At 45.5% G+C, this 22,351-nt stretch overlaps 1 protein-coding gene across 1 annotated transcript in view; it reads left to right on the top strand.

Moving 5' to 3' along the window:
* Positions 1-14,565, top strand: part of LOC309532153 (putative lysosomal acid lipase/cholesteryl ester hydrolase) — a 55,507-nt gene extending 40,942 nt beyond the window's left edge. The window contains exons 3-8 of the mRNA XM_082222170.1: positions 6,517-6,707; positions 8,082-8,191; positions 9,349-9,488; positions 11,091-11,237; positions 12,756-12,827; positions 14,334-14,565. Coding sequence (XP_082078296.1) covers positions 6,517-6,707; positions 8,082-8,191; positions 9,349-9,488; positions 11,091-11,237; positions 12,756-12,827; positions 14,334-14,477 — 804 coding nt within the window. The 3' untranslated portion in view covers positions 14,478-14,565. The remainder of the gene's footprint in view (positions 1-6,516; positions 6,708-8,081; positions 8,192-9,348; positions 9,489-11,090; positions 11,238-12,755; positions 12,828-14,333) is intronic.
* The last annotated feature ends 7,786 nt before the right edge of the window (positions 14,566-22,351 follow it).

Here is a 22,351-nt window from a genome sequence, read left to right on the forward strand (position 1 = left end):
ACCCCAGGGAGGTTCCATGTTCTACCTGTAGTATCTCCAGGGAGGGGCAGGAAAGAGACACTTTGGAAACTCTGGAGAACTTCTGCCAGTCAGTGTAGAGCAGTGGGGGGGGGGAGTGGATCTCATCAGCAGGCTGGAATGTTATCTCCTCCAACTTTCAGTCACCTGATGTCACAATGATGTGAGGTGATCCATTTTATTTGTTTTACTTTATGCACAATCAGGTGCTTGTGATGACTTGCAAAGCTCCATGTGTAACAGTAATCAACAAACACACAAGACGTAACCGGCTGTACTTTTGAATAAATAAGATATAATATTCATTGTATCAAATTGTAGATTTCAACAGAAGTCCCATAAAGTTCAACGGAAAAAAGCAGAAGACCCAGTGGATCACTTCATTCTCTAGTCAGTTCATGCATAAGGTTCATACATGTACAAGTATCTATTCCACCTGTTTGTTCATAGAGTCCAATAATCCACATGAAGGGTTGTTACAGTTCCACAGAATCCTTTCACGGAGTCTAAGACAAGGATTTCTGGAATATTAGCCTTGTTTCACCATCCTAGGCTTCATCAGTAGATCAGGCTCTAGGTAATGCAAATAAATACAACATAGTAATCTCACATATTTTTTACAGCAAAAATATAGAAAACCATAAACAATTGTATATACCATATGTAATATTACAGAATAGTGGATCTTATGGCATAGTAGTGGTGCAGTAAGCAGTGACTGTTACAAAGCAGGATTATATGGACAAGCACAATATCGGTTTGAGTAACAGGTGTTGGCAATCCACAGATACAAAATTTCTTTCTTAAAGTGACCCATATGGCACAACAGAAGTAAAGCAATCCATGCTCAGATGTTATACATGTAAACTCATACATAAATGTAATCAATTTTCAGATCTAAAGTAATAGCAGTCCACAGATACAAATCCCCCCCCAAAGTAATCCACTCGTCCCACAGAGGTAAAACAAACTTAGCCCATGCTCAGGTGTTCTACATATAAACATTAGTACACATTCACAAAAAGCAACTATAATCCATTTCAGTATTCAGACCTGAGGGATGCAAAGAATTCAATAAGAAAATGAACCTAGTTTATTTCTGCATGAGGATTTTTTTAGTTCATTCAATATGACCTAAATACGTCCAAATTACAAAAAATGTCAATTCATGAGTGATCCAGCAGAACTAGGAAACAGCTCTTACCTTTGTCCCTAGCAAACCGGAGATCATCAACCAGCACAACCAAGGCAGTTTCAGTCCCATGGTGAGGCCTGAATCCCGATTGGAAGGGATCCAAATGGTCCGCATCCTCCAGGCATGCTTGGAGTTTGGCAACGACCCGCTCAATCACCTTGCCCAAGAATGGTAGATTTGAGACTGGGCGATAGTTGGCCATATTGGCTGGGTCTAAAGATTTTTTTTTAAGAAGCTGTTTAATAACCACTTCTTTCAGCGGGTCTGGGAAGGCTCCCTCACAGAGGGAAGCATTCACCACCCTGCAGAGCCCATCGCCCAGCCCTTCCCGGCTTGCTTTTATCCGCCAGGATGAGCAAGGATCAAGGAGACAGGTGGTCGGTTTCACTTTTCCAAGCAGCCTGTCCACATCCTCGGAGGTAACAGATTGGAATTGATCCCATGTAACAAGACTAGACAGAACTCTAGCACTCTCCCGCCCTGGCCCAACTCCCACGGTGGAGTCTACCTCCTTCTGAATCTGAGAGACTTTATCTGCAAAAAACTTTGCAAAAGCATTGCAGGAGATCTTGGGGTCCCTACCAGGCCCCGGTGGTGCAGGTGGTTCCTATAGATTGCGAACCACCAGAAAAAGTATCCTGCTGCTGTTTTCTGCAGATGCAATAGAGGCGGCGAATAAGGCCCTCTTTGCTGTCGCCATTGACACTTGGTAGGCTCGATGTTGAGCTCTAGCCTGTGTCCGGTCTGATTCAGAATGAGTTTTCCGCCACCGGCGCTCTAGCCGTCTCAACGATTGTTTCAACATCCTCAGCTCCGGGGAAAATCACGGGGCTGTCTGGGCTCCATGCAATCGGAGAAGGCGCTTCAGAGCCAGAGAGTCAATAGCTCTGGTTAACTCCGCATTCCAGCGGGCCATGAGGGAATCAGCTGAAAGGCCATCAACTTGGGATAAAACATCCCCTACCACTGTCTGGAAGCCAATTGGATCCATTAAGTAGCAGGGGCGGACCATCCGAATCGGTCCCACCTCCCTGCAGAGGGGAAGGGTCGTGGAGAAGTCCAGTTGCACCAGGAAGTGATCTGACCATGGCTGACTTCTTTTGTTTTGCTTTTAGTTAGTGTCAGATCACCAACATCCATAGAGGTAAACACCAAGTCTAAGGCATGTCCGCGGCTATGAGTTGGGCCAAACTTATTCAGGGACATCCCCATGGAGGCCATGCTTTCCATGAAGTCCTGAGCGGCCCCTTCTAAGGTTGTGTCAGCATGGATATTAAAATCCCCCTGGACAACCAAACTAGGTGTCTCCAGGAGCATATCCGCCATGACCTGAAGCAGCTAGGGCATGGAATCCTTGGTGCAGCGGGGAGGTCGGTACACCAAGAGGAATCCTGTACTGCCCCTATTGCCCAGCTTCCAGAACATGCACTCAGAAAACTGGGTCTTCCCAATAGGACGCCTGGTACAGACTAATGACTTCCTAAAAATCACTGCGACCCCCCCTCCCCGCCCACCTGACCTGGGTTGGTGTGCGTAAGAGAAACCTGGTGGGCAAGCAGTGGCAAGGACAGGCCCATCTGCTTCATCCAACCAGGTCTCTGTCACACATGCCAGGTCAAATCCTCCATCCACAATCAGGTCGTGGATGGCAGTGGTTTTATTCATCATTGACCTGGCATTGCACAGCAACACTTTCAGGTCATGTGGGTTTCCCTTGCTGATTCCAGTATCCTTCCGGTCAGGACAAGACCTGGAGGCAGGGATAGTCCTCAATTAACGACTAAACCTGCCTCCTCGGTAATGACATGATCTGGTCTTAGCATAACTCCTCCTCCTGCCCGTGATCACTGAGATCGCGTGTCCCAATACATCCCCCCCTGTGGAACCTGCCCCAGCCATTCTTTTGGCTGAGGCCCACTCCCAGGCAGCCCTGACCCTTCCCCTTAAAAAGCAAAATACAAACTATGTAGTAATTTAACAGAATAAAAAATAAAAACAAAAGCAAGAAACAATTATGTTAAATTAAACTACTCCCCACCCTGACTAAATACTTATCCCACCCCAAGCAGAAATAAAATAATAAAGTAATATAATATTATAAAAAAACCACCATTTAAGGTGCAGCAAATTAAAAGCACTTAAAACATTTAAAACCATGTTTGTCACTTGCTCCAGGGACAAGGCACCTTCCTCACCCCCTGTTAAACTGACCATCTCTGCCGTGGCTGTTGGAGGGAGAGGAGGGAGAGAAAGCAAATGAGCCTACCCGCCCGCCTTCCTTCCTCCCCCTGTCCCCCCCAGCCTTCACTTTCACACCTCTTTGTTCCTGTGAGGAGAAGCCACAGCCGCACTCCCTCCCTCTCTCTCTCTCTCTCTGTCTCTCTCTCTCTTGCAATACGGCACAGCTCTTTTCTATGCTTCTCTTCCTCTTCTTCACCACCTCAGTGCCTCGCTCACCCCCCCAACTTGGGCACACAGAGCCCACGGCAGAAGAGCACTGTGAGCTCTTCTGCTACGGGCAGCTCTGCACAAGTTTGGGGCAAGTGTTGATCGAGGAAGCAAGCCAGAAGGAAGCTCTCTGGCTCGCACCTCTGTTTAAATAGCCCCCCCAGTCAGCGGATTGGCTGGCTGGAACTTTGACGTGGCCGGGTCCTCCAGTGCTGCTTGCTGCCATGGCGCTCACCATGTTGCCTCACCGGAGGTCCCCAGGCATAAATCTGGGGACATTTTGTCCGGGGACAGATTGATGAATCTGGGGACTGTCTTTGGGGATATTATTATAATTATTATTATTATTAAATTATGAATTCTTGCTTTGCTAAAATTTGATTTGGTGCAAAAGAACATAGGCAGTTTGTTTGGTAATGTGCACTATTATTATGATTGTTGAGTGTGTCCTTCTTCTACTTTTTTCTATAATATTGCAAAAGATAGGCCATATAGGTAGCTGAGGTCAAGTGCTTCTTACTCCTTTCCTGAACTATTATAGAAGTAAGGAAATATGGTGACAAGGAGATGAGGAAGCTGGAATAAATAGTTCATAGTCCATGTTGCCAGCAGCCATTTTCTGTGCTGACATAGCTGTGCTCTCCATACCTTCTTGACCCAAGTCATAGGGAACTGCATGCAATCTTTTTTGTGGGGGAAAATCTCTTTAGTTGCAAAAGAGTGTTTTTGCAGTTATTAAAGATATATCTTCTTCGGCCATTTATAGGGGTCACAGTCTGAATTAAAAAAAAAGGAGAAAAACACCAGGGCTGTGAAGAGTTGGTGACACTGCCAATTCCATTGCCCAGTGGCTTTGTGTGTTGTATGCAGCTTTTTCTTGAGTGAAAAGTGAAATGCAAGGGGGGGGAGAAGGGGGGGGGACCAAGTCATGCTGGAAATTCCAAAAGATGTAGGGCATCTCCTTCCACATGTGGTAGGCATGTAAGCAAGCCAAATATACTGGAAAATAATTTATGGGGAACTGAAAAAAATATTAAAGATGACACCCCTCCCCCAAACCAGAGGTCTTTCTCTTAGGAGTAAGAGTGGCGTAGCGTGGGGGGTTCAGGGGGGGCGGGCCACACTGGGCGCAACAACTGGAGGTTAGGGTTAGGGGGCGCAAATCCACAGGTTAGGGGGCGCAAATTACTTGCCTTGCCCCGGGTGCTGACAACCCACACTACACCACTGAGGAGTAACAAACTCTGATATCCCCAAGAAGGTACTTAATCTTTTTTTAAAAAAATAATATTTATTGAAACACAAAAAAATTAAAATTACATACAAAAAAGACAACATCACAAAAAAGAGAAAAAAAGAAGAAACACAAAAAGAAAAAGAGAAAGTCAAACCATCACTTTCAAATTCTCCAATTTCCGTTACCTTCTTTCCATGACCTCCTCCTCCTCCCATCTCTTGTATCTTAATTAATAATTGTCACAGCAAATCCTTTCCATAATTCATAATATTTTATCATTACGTTACCTTACTCTATTATCATCTTGTCTTATAAAAACGACCTTAGAGCTTAAAGCTTAAATCTTTTTTGCCAACTTCTCATAACCATTACCTTTTTGCCAAATTCTTTAGACATTTTTACAAGAGCCAAGTAATTTCATCTCAACATTTTCCCAAAATTCATAAAACATTTCTAGTAGTAATAATATAAAAAAGATACAATAAAATAAAAGCAATCCAATCGTCCCCTCCCCCCAGTCCCGGGATTGTACCATCTGGTACGCCGACTGAGACCCTACATGCCCACAGACTCTAGTTACCTCCCACTTGGACCACTGCAGCACGCTCTATGTGGGGCTACATTTGAAGGTGACCCAGAAACTGCAACTAATCCAGAATGTGGCAGCTAGACTGGTAACTGTGAGTGGCCGCCGAGACCATATGACACTGGTCCTGAAAGAACTACATTGGCTCCCAGTACATTTCTGAGCACAATTTAAAGTCCTAAACAGCCTCGATCCAGTATACCTGAAGGAATGTCTCCACCCCCATCGTTCAGCCCTGACACTGAGGTCCAGCTCCAAGGGCCTTCTGGCAGTTTCCTCACTGTGAGAAGTGAGGTTACAGGGAACCAGGCAGAGGGCCATCTTGGTATTGGTGCACGCCCTGTGGAATGAACTCCCATCAGACGTCAAGGAAATAAACAACAATCCGACTTTTATTTTATTTTTTTAATAACTTTTTATTCAAAATTAAAACATATTATCCAAAAACATATCATCCTTATTACCCCCCATTTTTCCTCCCCTCCCTCCCCCCACAGAACCCACCCACCCACACCCCCTGACTTCCCTCAGTTCCAGTCTTTGATTTCTCTAAAAATGCTATTTTCTGCATGTTACACAGTTGTATAGATCCTCAAACTATTTAGCTGATTATTATCAATAAAAAGTTTGTGAATGTTTATTCAAAGTCAGCCAAGGAGTCCAGTTTGCTTTGTTGCATTTTCAAATACTTTGTAAAGGGTTCCCCTTCATTCCCATTTAAAGTCCCATTTATTCCCATTTAAAGTCACAGTTATCCTTGTCCAGTAGCTTGTATGCCAGTTTTGCCAGTTCTGCATAGTCCATCAATTTTTCTTGCCATGATTCTTCAGTTGGAGTTTCTTCAGTATTCCATCCTTGTGCTATTAAAACTCCCATGGCCGTTGTCGCACACATGAAGATGTTTTTCAGCTTTTTTGGCAGATCTTTTCCTACAATCCCTAACAAAAATACTTCAGGTTTTTAAACAAAAGTTAAATGGAACATTTTCTTCAATTCATTGTATATCATTTCCCAAATTTTTAAAATCCGAAGCCCGCAGTGTTTCTGCAACATGGCTTGTTTGGCAGTAGCGATAACTGGGTGTCAAATCTGGACAACAACAGCCTGGGCTTCATACTGGCTGATGCTGGCTATAATGTTTGGCCAGGAAACAGTAGAGGGAACACCTGGTCCATGAAACACATTAACTATACTGTGGAGCAAGAAGAATTCTGGCGATTCAGGTAGAGTGAGCTTTCTAAACTTCATTATGTATTTTTGGTTCATAGTTTTCCTTTAGGGGTTTTTAATCTGCCATGCTCTTCTCTCTTCTTCTATTTCAACACTGAACAGCACCCTGACAATCTAAAGGTATAGAAATATATTTCCAAGTAAATATAATTGGTAGTTGTTTCTTTAGAAGAGTTTGGATTTGATATCCCGCCTTTCACTCCCCTTCAGGAGTCTCAAAGCGGCTAACATTCTCCTTTCCCTTCCTCCCCCACAACAAACACTCTGTGAGGTGAGTGGGGCTGAGAGACTTCAGAGAAGTGTGACTGGCCCAAGGTCACCCAGCAGCTGCATGTGGAGGAGCGGAGACGCGAACCCGGTTACCCAGATTACGTGACTACCGCTCTTAACCACTACACCACACTGGCTCTCATTTTAAACAAACAAACAAACAAACAAACAAACAAACAAACAAACAAACAGCACATATTGTTCATGTGGGGAATTAGATGCTCTGATGAAGACTGGAAGATGATAAGATCCCCCAAAGATGTTCTCTATGGGGAGCTGACTTCAGGCAGCAGTCCCACTGGCCGACCAACTCTGTATTACAAAGACGTTTCCAAACATGATGTGAAGGCTAGCAACATCAACTCCACCTTGTGGGAATCTCTTGCAGACAACAGCAGTGCCTGGAGACAGATAGATAGGTGGTATATCCACAGTAAAGAAGAGAGGAGAAATTACCACTGGGATGAGAAATGGCATGGTACACCTGCATCAGCAGAACCAGATGCCTTGATCTGCCCCAGCTGTGACAAAACATGGCTCTCCTGTATCAGTCTCTACAAGCACAGCAGGCACTGTAACTCTTTGACAAATAAAAATAAAATAAAATAATGTCTAGTAGCACCTTAGAGACTAACTTTGTTTGTTCTTGGTATAAGCTTTCATGTGCATGCACACTTCTTCAGATACACTGAAATGAAAGTCACCAGACCCTTATATATAGTGGGAGGGTGGGGTAGGGTAACGAGATATGCTAATCATCTGCATACCATCCCTTGCCTTTTCCTGTAGGACTAATTGCAGTCGTCAACAGGTTTACTATACCCATTTAGTCAATCATCCGTCTCCTACTACCCGCCTGAAAAGTTTTCAGTGAACAGCTCATACTGTTGCATTGACTGCTAGTGAACAGTGCCAGTGGAAATATCTAAAGAAGATGAGTCATGGCTTAATTTAAATCAGATTGTTTCGCAAATGTTCAGAGAATTGGTAGTCCATGGAGGAGGTGATCTCTGGTTTGCCAGATATTGTATTGCATTGGCTGGAGAAGTCTGTATGCAAGTCTGTAAAACACGGTCTGTTATTCCTTTTCTTTGCAGTTTTGATGAAATGGCTAAATATGACCTTCCAGCTTCAATAAATTTTATCCTGAGAAAAACTGGACAAGAGAAAATATTTTATGTTGGTCATTCCCAGGGCACCACAATGGGTAGGTTAGGAAGCTTCTGAAACACATGTTGCCTATTCTAATAGCAACATATTTATTTGTACAGTTGGTGTTGTATATTAATTTCAAAAGAGATTTTGGTCATAGTCCAGTGGTTACACATAGAGCCACTGGACATGGAGAACCATCTTGAATAACAATCCCTGTGTAGGTTTCCTGCATTTTCCCCTTAGTAACATTTCCTATAAAAGAAATGTTTCAAAGCTGCTATGGACTTAGAGAAAGAAGTGTATGGAATATAATACAGTGGTACCTCGGGTTAAGAACTTAATTTATTCTGGAGGTCTGTACTTAACCTGAAAGTGTTCTTAACCTGAGGTACCACTTTAGCTAATGGGGCCTCCCATTGCTGCTGTGTGATTTCTGTTCTCATCCTGAAGCAAAGTTCTTAACCCGAGGTACTATTTCTGGGTTAATGGAGTCTGTAAGCTGAAGTGTCTGTAACCCGAGGTACCACTGTACTCCCCTCACATACCTTGTTTTACGTGCTTTGTGTTGCTTCAGTTCATCTCAGCTGACAAAGTCTTGTTTAATTTGAATAAAATCTTGGATTTCAAGCCAGGATCAAACCTGGTTTGTAGTTGGAATTTAAACAGAAGTTTCTGAGTTTGGATGTAACAGGAAACTGTAGCTTAACAATCCTGGAAGTACTTTATTAAGGCTACCAAGAGGAGGGGATATGAGCGTGTACTTTCCAATATTTCGTTTGACTAGAAGCATGTGACCACAAGCCATTCCTCACAGGTCTTACAATAATGTATACAGTCAAACCTCGGTTGTCAAATGTAATCCATTCAGCTTCCGAAACGTTTGACACTGGGGAGTGACTTCCGATTGGTTGCAGGAGCTTCCTGCACTCAAGTGGAAGCCGCCTCTGACATTTGGTTTCCGAAAAATGTACAAAAACTGCAGCATTTATTTCTGGGTTTTTGGTGTTTGGGAGCCGAAATGTTCCAAAACAGAGCCATTGAGGAACTGAGGATTGACTGTATTTATTGCTTTTGTGTTATGAGAAAAGGCTAAGATTTTTTTTTTTTTTGTATTGTGATCAAGGCAGTAGTGCTTGCTATATTCATTTATCTTCTATTTCTTGCTATATTCATTTATCTTCTATTTCTATTTCCCATCTTGTTTCTTAGCATTCATTGCATTTTCAACCATGCCACAGCTCGCCCAGAAGATAAAAATGTTCTTTGGACTGGCACCATTGGTCAACACAGTTTATTCTATCAGCCAAATATCAGCTGTGATCACTCACATGCCTGAATCCTTGGTCAAAGTATGCATTTTGGACTAAATATTTGTTTAAAATAGAGGGTGCAAATATCTCTCACTGTAGCTAAGATCTTAGGAATGTATCCATCATTTGACCTGAGGCCATTTGTCATTCTCATAGACACCTAAACTGTTCAAGCTGGCGAATGCTGAAATTTGGTATCAGGGTGTTGCTCAGTCTAAGCTGATCTGTAAAAATTGGAATGCCCATTTTTCTATCTTGCTGTAAGTAGCATGGGTGCCAGCACAAAACACCTGTTGCGGGCAGGAAAGAAAGAGGTGCTGTTGTGAGAACAATCCTCAAGAGCCCAAATGAAAGGACTTGGTACAAACTTGCAGCTCCCACTGATGGGGAAAATTGTATATATAGAAGTTCCATGAAGATTTGATAGTATGATGGCAGATTACACCTGTGCGTAACTCAGCTGCCCTTAAAGCAATAATGCTGAACAGTTATAGGAGCGTGTATTTATTACATTATTGGTTTATTTTAAGTATTAAACAATGTATGACTATAGGACAAGAGAGCCAAACCAATCTACTGAGAAATAACTTGGGATGATCACAGTGCGGTGGGCAGTTACAGGCACACGAGCCCATTTTTTGGGGCTCATAAACATTTGCTGATCATGTTGGAGGCTTTTGGGGACTTCTGTGTTGGCCAAATGTCCCCCTCACCCACTTTTAGCTCAGTAATTCATACAACAACATTGTAACATGATCAGTTTTGTTCCCAGATTAGAGTCTGGTTGGAGGGAGGATTGGGAACGAGAGATTGTGGATTGTCTAAAGCCCCATACTGACTGTGGCTAGGGGGATATTTGATTACCTTGGGGGCTTTATGATTCACAGTTCACCCTTGGCCTCTATGCTACACTACCTCTACCCTAGACAAAAGCAGATTGAAGTGCCCTTTTCAGATTGTAAGAACAGCCACTCCTTGTATTCTCAACCTGGAAAAGTCAGAAGACAAGGCAGTAAAATCATTCTCCCTTATGTTACCATGTAGACAATAGAGAAGGCGTCATTTGCTGAAATTACTAGGAAATTAAGTAGGATTGCCATATTTCAAATTGTTGAGCTTTTTTGCCCAACATCTGGGCACTACTTCTGAATGTGGTATTTTGGATATGTCCAGACGTATGGCAACCCTAAATTAAGTGATTTCAAGCACAGCACAACTATTTGGCTATTGTCTATTTGTGGCTATGTTTGCATAACAGCAAGTCTTTGCATATTTGGGCTCCTACTGAAATGATGTTCCTGAACCACGTTGGAAGGGCGCCAGTTGCACATTGCATACATCTCAAGATGCACTTTAACTGTGTCATCCTGTCTCTTCGGTGGCTGAAATTACAATGTCCATGTCTTGAATATAGCAGAAGGTCCTTTTGTTTGACTATTCATGTGGGATTTGAATTATTGCTGTTATTATTATTATGGCCATGGATTGTTGAATGGGCATTCTAGGCTGACAATCTGAGTTGAAGATTCTCGTAATACTGTTTGTGATATTTTCTTGCTGCCCGATATTGCTGGAAGTATCTCCAGGGAAGCAGTCTTGACTAACAAAATGACCTGTGTACTAATGTTTTTGTTTTGACAGGTAATATTTGGAACCAAGCAGTATGGTGCTCAAAGCAAAACTTCTAAATGGTTTGCTACTAACCTGTGTAATCGTTTCTTACTTGATCATGTTTGTGCCAGTTTTTTCTTCCTAGGGATGGGCATTAATGTGAAAAACATGAATCTGGTAAGATTTCTAACTTCATAGTAGGAGGTAAAGAGTGTGATCTAAAGAAAAGTATGTGGAGGCTTCTTTGAAATGGTTGCTGCTTATAACATCCATTTCTTAATTACCCCTGGAGAATTGGATCCCAGATGACTACTTCATTGAGCACTAGTGGATAGTGTGATTTGTGATATTTTGGGCTGCGCGCGCACACAAAAACCAACCCAGGACTGCCACTTAAATTTAAGTGTTTAATTTGAGTTAAATTGGTCTACCATATTGATTCAAAATGGTGCCCTGCATGCAAACATAGTTGAAGACTAATATATCCACCTCAGGAGTCCTCGTACCAAGTTTGGCGGTGATATATTGAGAGGCAACCTGATTGGTTGGAGCTGTCCCGCATTTTGGGCAATGATATCTTCAGAGATGTCCAAGTTGGTGAAGGTTGAAATTGTCACCTCAAATTTAAAAAAGACTTGCAGAATGGGGTGAAATATCTTCAGAGGTGTGAAAATGGACAGAGCTATTATTATTATTATTATTGTTGTTGTTGTTGGAAAATTATTGTCTGGTAGCATTAAGGCAGAAACCTTAAGAGGGCACAGCTGCCACATTTCTTGAGACAATACAATATAACAAATATTAAATACACAATAGAAATAAGAGCAAAAATAAGAACAAAATGAACCAATATGGCTTTGTGTACAGATACTTGTAAACTGGAACTTAATATTTGTGTTGCATTGAAAGATGCTGCACATCAGCCCAAGAAACATATGAAGAGGTGAGAAGTCATGGTGTGACCAAGGCCTAGTTAAGGTGCTTGGGTGCCCTTGTGCAATTCCTCCTACAGGGGTCCACTTCCCCAAAACAGAATGCAGGTAATGCCTTATGGGTCACAAGAAGGCTGTGTCTTCCTCGCCACCATGATGCAATAGGACCATAGTTAAGAGCAATACTGAGTTTCAGTTCATAGTTCCTGATAAGAGTCTAGGAGTGGCCCTTAATTATGGTTGGTAACACAACTGGACATGGCACCAAAGCAGGGTGGAGTGAATTCATGTCCTACAGGAGGAATGTACACAATGGTACGGCCCACTGCACAAATGGATGTTATTTGATATGTCTGTAATTGCCCTGGTTGTACTATATAAAGAAAAATATTAAAACTAGGGCTGTTATCCTGTGTATAGTTGCCTGGGTGTAACCTGGTTGAACACAGTACAATTTACTTCTTAGTAAATGTGCATAGGATTGCAGTATTAGTAGAAATGTATTTATGTTGTGGGGCAATGCTCTGCTGTAAGCGAATTTCCCTCTTGTTTGGTAACACAATATTGGCATTTGTAGCTAGTTTGAAGTGTCAAGTTGATGTCCAAAACTGGCATGTAATTGCTACTTAAACACTGATTCCTGCATGGTCTCCAGATGTAGAGCTCTAGAGTGCACTTGTTTTGTTCAAACAAACCAAATGAAATTGAAATGGCTGTTACACTTTGAGATAAATTCAGCTAATCACTTTGCTCTTTCTTTCAGACTCGAATCAATGTATATTTATCACACTGCCCAGCTGGGACATCTGTGCAGAACGTGCTTCACTGGAGTCAGGTAGCACCTAAATCCTCAGGTGTTGGTAGTGCCAACTTGCTTAGATGACAACTCCCATCAGCCAGGCCACACTGGCTGGGGTTGATGAGAATTGTAGTCCAGAACATCTGGAGGGTTCTAGGCTAGTGAAGGCTGTGTGTCAGTAGCAGAAGGCTGGCCAAGAAGTGCCATGATCTGGGAGCACCTGGTGTTGAATGTAGTTGTTGGTAATTTCTTCATGGCCTTGCAAAAACAAAACAGGGTTGGGGAATCTTTTTGATACCACAGGAGCTTTTTTTATCAGGATTAGTTTCATAGGTCACATTTAAAAGCAGGGTGGGGCCTCCGACCTGTCAATTACCTGTTGTAGCAATGGAGGATTTCAAAGTGTGTTGCAAGGTGCAGATAAAACTGATCCCTCCTCTTTATTTTCCCTGGAGATTCTGATGCAGACCTCTTGCTGATCTGTTTTAATAAGTCTTTTAAGAGAAACTCCTTTCTGAATTGGGAAGGGATTTGCATAGAATTCTGGCAAACTGAGTAAGATTTACACCCACACCCACAGCCAAGCTGGCTTCAGCGGCAATCTCAGCTGGATAGGAGGTGGGAGACTTTGGGAGAAGTGTTTGGGCCAAACTGGATCCCCTGGGAGAATAAGATTGTCTTGTGGCATGGATGTTCCTGGTCCCTGGTATATATTTTGACTTACTTAAGTCCCCATAAGTTTAATCCTCCATGAAAGATTTGGAGGATGGCCACATAGGAACTGGCCATTTTCCCAGTAGCTTCCCATTTGGGAATGCTTTCCCCAGGGAGGCTCACAAAGCCCCTTCATTATATATCTTTAGGCACTGAGCAAAAACATTCCTCTTCTCCCTGGCCTTTGGCTAATTACACAACCTATGGCCTCCTCCCCAGTGACCTCCTCCTCAGCCTGACCCTTCCAGAGAAGAAGAAGACAGTTCAGAATTACAACAGGGGTTTGAGGGAGGTCACAGCTCAGAGGCAGATGAGGGGGAAAGCTGGGAAATGATGGGAGACCTGGAGGGGGAAGAGGAAGCACCAGAGGGAGGACAGCTGACAGACACAATGTGTTTAGAAAGCATTCCAGACCCCCTCTCTCCCAGAACCCAGCGATCCTTGAAGGTAGTAGAGCAAAGAGCTCAGAAACAGAGGGCCCTCCGTGGCACCCGTAGGGAGATGATGACAATGACAAATGAGAAAAGGGGGAGTGGAGAGTCACTCGGGACAACGCCATTATCCCGAGAGGCTGTGTTCCAAGCCTCTCTCTGTAAATATTGAATAAAAAGCAGATGGTAAGAACTTTTTCTTCTCTTCTACGTTCCTCACAACCTGCCGTGCCTGTTGTGTTTGTGCATATTGTTTTGCTATTATGTTATGTACTTTTGTGCTTTTATATAGTAAACTGCACTATGATCCTCAGGTATTTATTGATTAAGAATTAACAGCAATAATAATAATTTCCCCATTTAGTTTTTTCAAAATATGGTACACTTCTTTTTTCAGAATAGGAGGAGTAAGGAGTTCAAAGGTTTTGACTGGGGTAGCAAGGAAGAGAACATGGCTCACCACAACCAGGTAAGAATTTTCACTAATTGCATCTCTTTCCCCCTCTTTCTCCTCCCCTCCCTCCCTTCTCTGTTTATATGATGGTAGACATTGGTAAGGTATGGCAAAAGCTACTGATGGCAAAGGCTGCTGTTCATATAATACATGGTGGATAAAATGTAGCTGCGCTGCAATATGAAACAAAATAGTTAAAGGTCATAATCTTACATGACGTTTATAACCAGGCTTTATATACACAAAATGTAATGATAATGATAATGATAATGATAATGATGTACACACCACCCATCTGGCAGTTTTCCCAGCCACTCTGCCTGGCTTACGTACTGAGAGCCAATGTAGGTCTTTCAAGACCAGTGTTATATGGTCTCGGCGGCCGCTCCGAGTCACCAGTCTAGCTGCTGCATTCTGGATTAGTTGTAGTTTCCGGGTCACCTTCAAAGGTAGCCCCACATAGAGAGCATTGCAGCAGTCCAAGTGAGAGATAACTAGAGCATGCAGCACTCTGGTGAGACAGTCTGCGGGCAGGTAGGGTCTCAGCCTGCGTACTAGATGGAGCTGGTAAACAGCTGCCCTGGACACAGAATTGACCTGCGCCTCCATGGACAGCTGTGAGTTCAGAATGACTCCCAGGCTGTTCACCTGGTCCTTCAGGGGCACAGTTACCCCATTCAGGACCAGGGAGTCCTCCACACCCGCCCATCTCCTGTCCCCCCAAAACAGTACTTTTGTCTTGTCAGGATTCAACCTCAATCTGTTAACAGCCATGTTGGCCGGCCATGCTCCCCACTGTGCAGACAAGCAGCAGGAGGCACAGCGTGGCCCCACTTGGCTCTGGGGACAAGGGCTGGCCTCGCACAGTGGACTCCATTCACCAGAAAATGAAGCTGCATTGCTGCATTGTGTAAATAGAGTGATGGCAATAACCAATATTCCACAGACACATATATTAAAGTCATGAAATAATTGGAATGGCAAGAAATGTGGTATAATCTCCAACAAAAGTACATCTTCAATTTGTTACATAACAGATATCCATTTGTGTCCTTCTTAAGTCCACCAGGTGCTACTGTACTTAATCTATAGATCCATGTGTCTGCCTTCCTTTTAAATTGTGGGGCGGGGATTGGTTTTGTTTGGGCATAATTGTTTTGGTTGTTTTGTTTTCTATTTGTAAATGGAGGTTAGTATGAGGCTTGGGATTGCGACCGTGGAGGGGCGAGGGAGGTATGGCGGTGGGGGCAGATGTTATAGGCGAAGGGGATCGAGATATGGATATGCTCGTACCCCTTCCAATCTGCGCCCCATCCCGAGAGACGAGGGTAGGGTGAGCAAGGATTACTCACCTCCTTCACTGGTGTTGTGCAATGCCAGGTCTATAGGCAACAAAACTGCTACCCTGCGAGATTTCTTTATCTCGCAGGGAGTTGACCTGGCTTGTGTGACGGAGACCTGGGTGCGCGAAGGGGTAACTGTTACCTTACGAGAGATGGCGCCCCCGGGTTTCTCCGTCCTCCACCAGTCACGGACTGTGGGCCGGGGGGGAGGGGTGGCAGTATTAATCCGGGAAGATTGTTCTTTCAGGGCTCTACCATCGCCATCGATCCCCGGCATTGAATGTGTTGGCCTAGTGTGGGGCTCCGAGGAGAGCTTGGCTGTCTGGCTGGTGTACCGGCCACCTAGCGCACCAGCAGCCACCCTGTCAGGCCTGCTGGAGGCGGTGGCCGGCTGGGCCTTGGAGTTCCCTAACCTATTGGTATTGGGGGACTTCAACTTCCACGCTGATGCCACTCCCTCCTCACAGGCTCTGGACCTGGTGTCTTCCATGGCGACACTAGGGCTCTCCCAGTTTGTTTCAGGCCCCACACATCAAGCAGGCCACACGCTGGATTTGATCTTTGGCGCCGGTATAGATGTGATCATGTCTCCTTCGATGAAGGTGCCATGGTCTGATCACTACGCTCTGAAAGCCAGGATTGACTTTCCACCCCCACCCTGCTTAGGTGGCGAGCCGATTTGGGCTCGCCCGCGGAGGCTGATGGACCCGGATAGATTCCGTCAAGCCTTGCGGGACCTTGCTCCCCCTGGCGACTCATTGACTGAGCTTGTTGAGGGCTGGAATACCCAGCTCCTGGCAGCCATCGATGAGATCACACCTAAGCGCCCTCTGCGACCCCGCAGAAACCGGGCTCCCTGGTTTACCGAGGAGCTTCGGAAAATGAAGCGGGACCTCAGACGGCTAGAGCGAGTATGGCGGGGTGCCCGTGACGGAGCCTCAAGAACATCTTATAGGGTTTTTATGAAAACCTATGAGATGGCAGTGAAGGCTGCTAAGAAGTCTTACTTCTCGGCCTCCATTGCATCCGCTAGCTCTCGCCCGGCGCAATTATTTAGTATAATTCGGTCTTTAACGTCCCTTGAAGGACAGCCAAATTTAAATAACAATCTGACACACAGCTGTGAGGCATTTGCGAGCTTTTTTGCGGAGAAGGTCCTGTTGCTCCGCCATGACCTCTCTGCCAATTTGGATACAATAAAGGAACTGGAGGCCCCTCGACTGTCCTCGGGTCCAGTATTGGACCACTTTGACCGGATATCTCCAGCTGATGTGGACAGATTCCTCCAAGCTGGAAAGCCCACCACCTGTCCTCTTGACCCGTGCCCGTCATGGCTGATTAGAGCGTGTCCAGACGAGGTGCGGGGCCCCCTGGGGGATATCATCAATTTGTCCCTTGGCACCGGGATATTCCCAGGGGAACTGAAGGAGGCGGTGGTGTGTCCGCTCTTAAAGAAAACATCATTAGATCCCTCAGATCTATCCAATTACCGCCCGGTCTCGAATCTTCCATTCCTGGGTAAGGTGATTGAGAGAGCGGTTGCTGAACAGCTTGGTAGGTTTCTGGATGAAACATCTGCTCTGGACCCATTCCAGTCCGGCTTCCGCGCTGGTCATGGGACCGAGACGGCTCTGGTCGCCCTAACAGATGATCTCCGCAGGCAGCTGGATCGAGGCGGGTCAGGGCTGCTGATTCTTCTAGATCTGTCAGCAGCCTTTGACATGGTCGATCACGAACTCCTGGACCACCGCCTTGCCGACGTGGGGATCCAGGGCACAGTCCTTCAATGGCTGCGCTCGTTTCTCTCTGGTCGGGGACAGAGGGTGGCGCTTGGGGGGGAATTGTCATCACGCCACTCCTTGGTGTGTGGAGTGCCTCAGGGTGCAATTCTCTCCCCGATGCTTTTTAACATCTTTATGTGCCCCCTCGCCCAGCTTGTCCGGAGTTTTGGGCTGGGTTGCCATCAGTATGCTGATGACACCCAACTCTATCTGTTGATGGATGGCCATCCTGACTCGGCCCCAGACACACTGACCAGATGTCTGGAAGCTGTGGCTGGATGGTTACGTGGGAGCCGGTTGAAGTTAAATCCTTCGAAGACAGAGGTCCTCTGGCTGGGGCGGGAAGATATGGGATCAGGGGGGCAACTCCCATCTCTTGCGGGGGTGCAATTAGTGCCAGCACCGTCCGTTAAGAGTTTGGGTGTAATCTTCGATACCTCCCTCTCTATGGAGTCGCAGATTACAGCTATAACAAAGGCGGCATTTTTTCATCTCCGCCAAGCTAAGCAGTTGGCCCCTTATCTCTCTCGTCCTGACCTAGCCACTGTGATCCATGCGACGGTCACCTCCAGACTGGATTATTGTAACTCGCTCTACGTGGGGCTGCCCTTGAGACTGACCCAGAAACTCCAGCGGGTGCAGAATGCCGCGGCGAGACTCCTTATGGGGTCTTCGCTGCGAGAACACATTCATCCGGTATTATACCAGCTGCACTGGCTCCCGGTGGAGTACAGGATCAGGTTTAAGGTGCTGGTTTTAACCTTTAAAGCCCTATACGGCCTAGGACCCTCGTACCTACGGGACCGCCTCTCCTGGTATGCCCCACAGAGAAACCTACGGTCTGCAAATAATAACATCCTCAAGGTCCCAGGCCTCAGAGAGGTTAGGCTGGCCTCAACTAGAGCCAGGGCCTTCTCGGCTGCAGCTCCAAACTGGTGGAATGCTCTGTCAAAAGAGACTAGGGCCCTGCGGGACCTGACATCTTTCCGCAGGGCCTGCAAGACAGAGTTGTTCCGCCAGGCCTTTGGTCAGGGCGCAGCCTGACTCCCTCCTCTGGCAACCTGCACATAATTCTGCATAATTGGTTGCCATCAATTTGATTTAATTAATTTTATAATGAAATATTTTAGATTGTGTGATTATTTGACTGATTATTTGATTGTTGTTAGCCGCCCTGAGCCCGGCTTTGGCTGGGGAGGGCGGGATATAAATAAAATTTATTATTATTATTATTATTATTATTATTATTATTATTATTATTATTATTATATAATTGTTTCTCTGAACTGTGTATGTTCTTAAAGCATGAAAATATTAGATTTAGCATCATGTTGCTCTTCTTAACCTGAAGCACTATTTCTGGGTTAGCGGAATGTGTAACCTGAAGCATATGTAACCTGAAGCGTATGTAACCTGAAGCATATGTAACCCGAGGTACCACTGTACAGTGTTTAAGCAATGGCCCATGAAGCTCTTTATTCCTTATGCAACTGCTGCATTCTCCTATCCATATCTTGATGTTTTTCATGGTAGTGCCAATGTATAAGGACACTTGCACTGATCTTCATTAATCACGCCCTTGAGTATTGTGTTTATATGATTCATTAAGATGGTAAACTTGATTATGATCAGTATTGCTAGCAGAATTCATTTTGCCACCATTAGTACATATTCTACAATGCCCACAGAGGAAATAGTTGGCCCAGCAATACCTCTATGGTGTTAAAGAGGTTTGGGATTTACTTTAGGATGTGCCAAAATATCTCTTAGATAAGATACAGTGGTACCTCAGGTTAAGTACTTAATTCATTCCGGAGGTCGGTTCTTAACCTGAAACTGTTCTTAACCTGAAACACCACTTTAGCTAATGGGGCCTTCTGCTGCCGCTGTGCCGCCGGAGCACGATTTCTGTTCTCACCCTGAAGCAAAGTTCTTAACCTGAAGCACTATTTCTGGGTTAGCGGAGTCTGTAACCTGAAGCGTATGTAACCTGAAGCGTATGTAACCTGAGGTACCACTGTACACTGTACACTGTCTACACTTTCCTCCGAGGGTCTTCTGCTGGTTACTTCACTGCAAGAAGTGAGGTTACAGGGGAACCAAGCAGAGGGACTTCTCGGTAGTGGCGCCCGCCCTGCAGACACCCCCCCTTCATATGTCAAGGAAATAAACAACTATTTGACTTTTAGAAGCTTGATGTTTTATCATGCTTTTTAAAAAGTATTTTAAAAAGCAAGTTTGAAGCCTTCGGACTCATTCAGGCCTGCCAGTGTAGTGTAATCATTTAGGGCACACCTGATCAGGAACGTAGCAAGGGGGGGCAGGTCACCTCGGGAGTCCCCACTGAGGGGGGTGACAAAATGGTGTGTGGCACTCACTGCGGGGCCAGCAGTGCGCCCAAGCCACGTGCCTCTCCTGGGAGTGACGTGGTGGCTTGAGCGCCTGCAGGTTCTGCGCTGCCCCCAACAGTCCGCCCGTTGCCTCCTCCTCAGCTGTAGGGTGGCTGAGTGGGAGGAGGCAGGCAGACTCCTCGGAGGCCCCGTGGAGCATCCTGCCCCATCTTGCCCCGCTGAGTGACTGCTGAGGCATACGAAGGCTATGAAGAGTCATTTGAAAAAAACTGAGGTGGCATGGTTCCCTATCTCCCCAGGCAGAACTTTAATGTGTGGCAGCTCATTCACAAGTTGAGAGCTCCTCAATTAGATGTTGGGGGCTCCTACTCCTTTTAACTTTTTAAACTTTTAAACTTTTTAATCTTTTAACCCTCTTCTTATCAAAAGTTTGGCAACCTGGGGTTTTATATCAGAGAACTTGTGATGTTGGCGCTGTAAATTAGATCTAACGAAGTCGAACAGCTGAACAGCCACCGCCCAGCCTATTTCAAGGACGCGTAACTCTAAACAATTTAATTAATCTTCTGAACTTTTTTCGAACTGGGACTTCCGGGTTAGCGCGAAAAGGTTAATGGCGGATTCCCTCCGAGTTCCGGAGGGAATCGGCTCCGTGGAAGACGGGTCCTGCCGCGGCGGCGACGCGGGGACCCTCAGAAACCACAGGCGCAGAAGCCTGTGGACTTGGTGACTCGGCGGGCACCATTTGCGCCCCCCGACCCGCGAAGAAGCCTTTTTAAAGGCTTCGGAGCGGGGGACGGCGAGTGGCGTGGTGCTGAGAGTAGACCGCTTCTTCTACGGAGTGAAGCTGCAAGCCATGGCCGGAGAGTGCTGACTTCTTTCTTTGAACATTTGGACTGCAAAAGGAACAACCCGTGAGTAGTATGGAAATTGGACTTAAAAATCTCTTTTTTAAAATTCGGCACGATCGGGGGAGGTGTCAAAAGGAAGTCCGCCCCCCCCGTCCTGTAGACAATTTAAAGCAAGAATTGGATAACTAAGGTCGAGAGACTACTTTTCTCTTTGTGAGACAAAAGTCATTAATTTCACGATTTGGCAATATAAGTATTTTGCTGGAGGATAAGAATGGATTTTTAAGAGCTGCTGTGCAACCCCCCGGGATCCGGGAGCGATCCGCGAGAGAGCCTGCTGAGGAGACATAAAGAGTTTGACAGCTGTCAAACGAGCTGTCAAAGTTAGAAAAATTTGCCTTTTGTTATTTCTGCTGGTTATTTTTGTTACTGTCAGAGCTGCTTCCAGATCCCAGCTCACAGAGGATCATGCTAGCCAGCGTTCACTTTATAAAAGTCTTTATTGAGATACAGTTTCCATTTTCAAGCTGCAGCGTGCAGCTCTACGTCTTAGAAGCTAGACCGGCGAAGCTCCGTCTGAGTCCCCGCCTCCTGTACACCAACTTAATACTCTAGCCTTACTCCACCTCTTCCGCCTTTCCCTCCTTCTCTGGGTCCCTCTGCCCCCCGTGGTCTCTTCCTTCCTGGACTCTTCTGACGCTGACCCCCCGGACCCTTCTCCTTCCTTGCGGCGGGCTTTAGGACCTGGCTCCCTTTCTGGGCTGCTTATTGTGCCGCCTTCCTGTGAATTTGAACTTGGCGCGCGCGCCCAACCTTCCACCTTCCTCTTGACCGTTTCCTCACTCCCTGACGGAGGTGTGGCCACTCCTGACTCCTGCCCTCCCGCCTGTGGCGAGACGTCGGATCCCGATACCTGGCGCCCTTCCTCCCCACTGCGCTCTGTTGGGGGCGCTGGCCCCGATTTCCAACTGCTGCTCTCTGAGTCCCCTCTGGTCCCTTCTTCCTGGGGTGTCCCCCTGGGTCCCCCCTTGCTCTGACCACTGGCGCTCCTTTCTGTGAATCTTCCGATTCACTGGAAAGACTCGGAGATCTCGGGTCGCTGTCATCACTCATCTTTCCTTCGGACTCCTCCCCCTCACTCTCTGTTTCCTCCCTCTCCCGCGCCTCTGCTCCTGAACCCCTGACAGTTACATTGGACTTTAAGTCATTGAAAATAAAGAAGAAACAAAAACAAAGTAACTTGACTGTTGGAGAAAGAATACTAAGTAACTAGAATCCCTCTAGAGGGGGTTCTGAGACATTACAATGGCTGCAGATGGAAAAATACAGGCTGAGCTGAATAGAATGTTTTTTCTCTTGGGAAAATTACAAGATCAGAGTGAAGCTTTGGCTACAGATGTTATGACCTTGAATTCTAAAGTAAATAAACTTGTCGATTGCGCCAAGGACTTGACTCAAGAAAACTTTGCAGCTGAACAAGAAGAGATATGTGTTGTTTCAGAGGAGTGGGAAGGAGGAGCTGAAATGCCGCAGGTGAAAAAAGTCAACCAGAGGCCTGCAAAAATGGAATACAAGGAAACCAAGACTTGGATGATGAGAATTTGGTTCGAATTGGAGAATGAAGATTGGAGAGAT

Source organism: Podarcis vaucheri (genome assembly GCF_965113315.1).
Source record: "Podarcis vaucheri genome assembly, chromosome: 5".
Lineage (NCBI taxonomy): Eukaryota > Metazoa > Chordata > Lepidosauria > Squamata > Lacertidae > Podarcis > Podarcis vaucheri.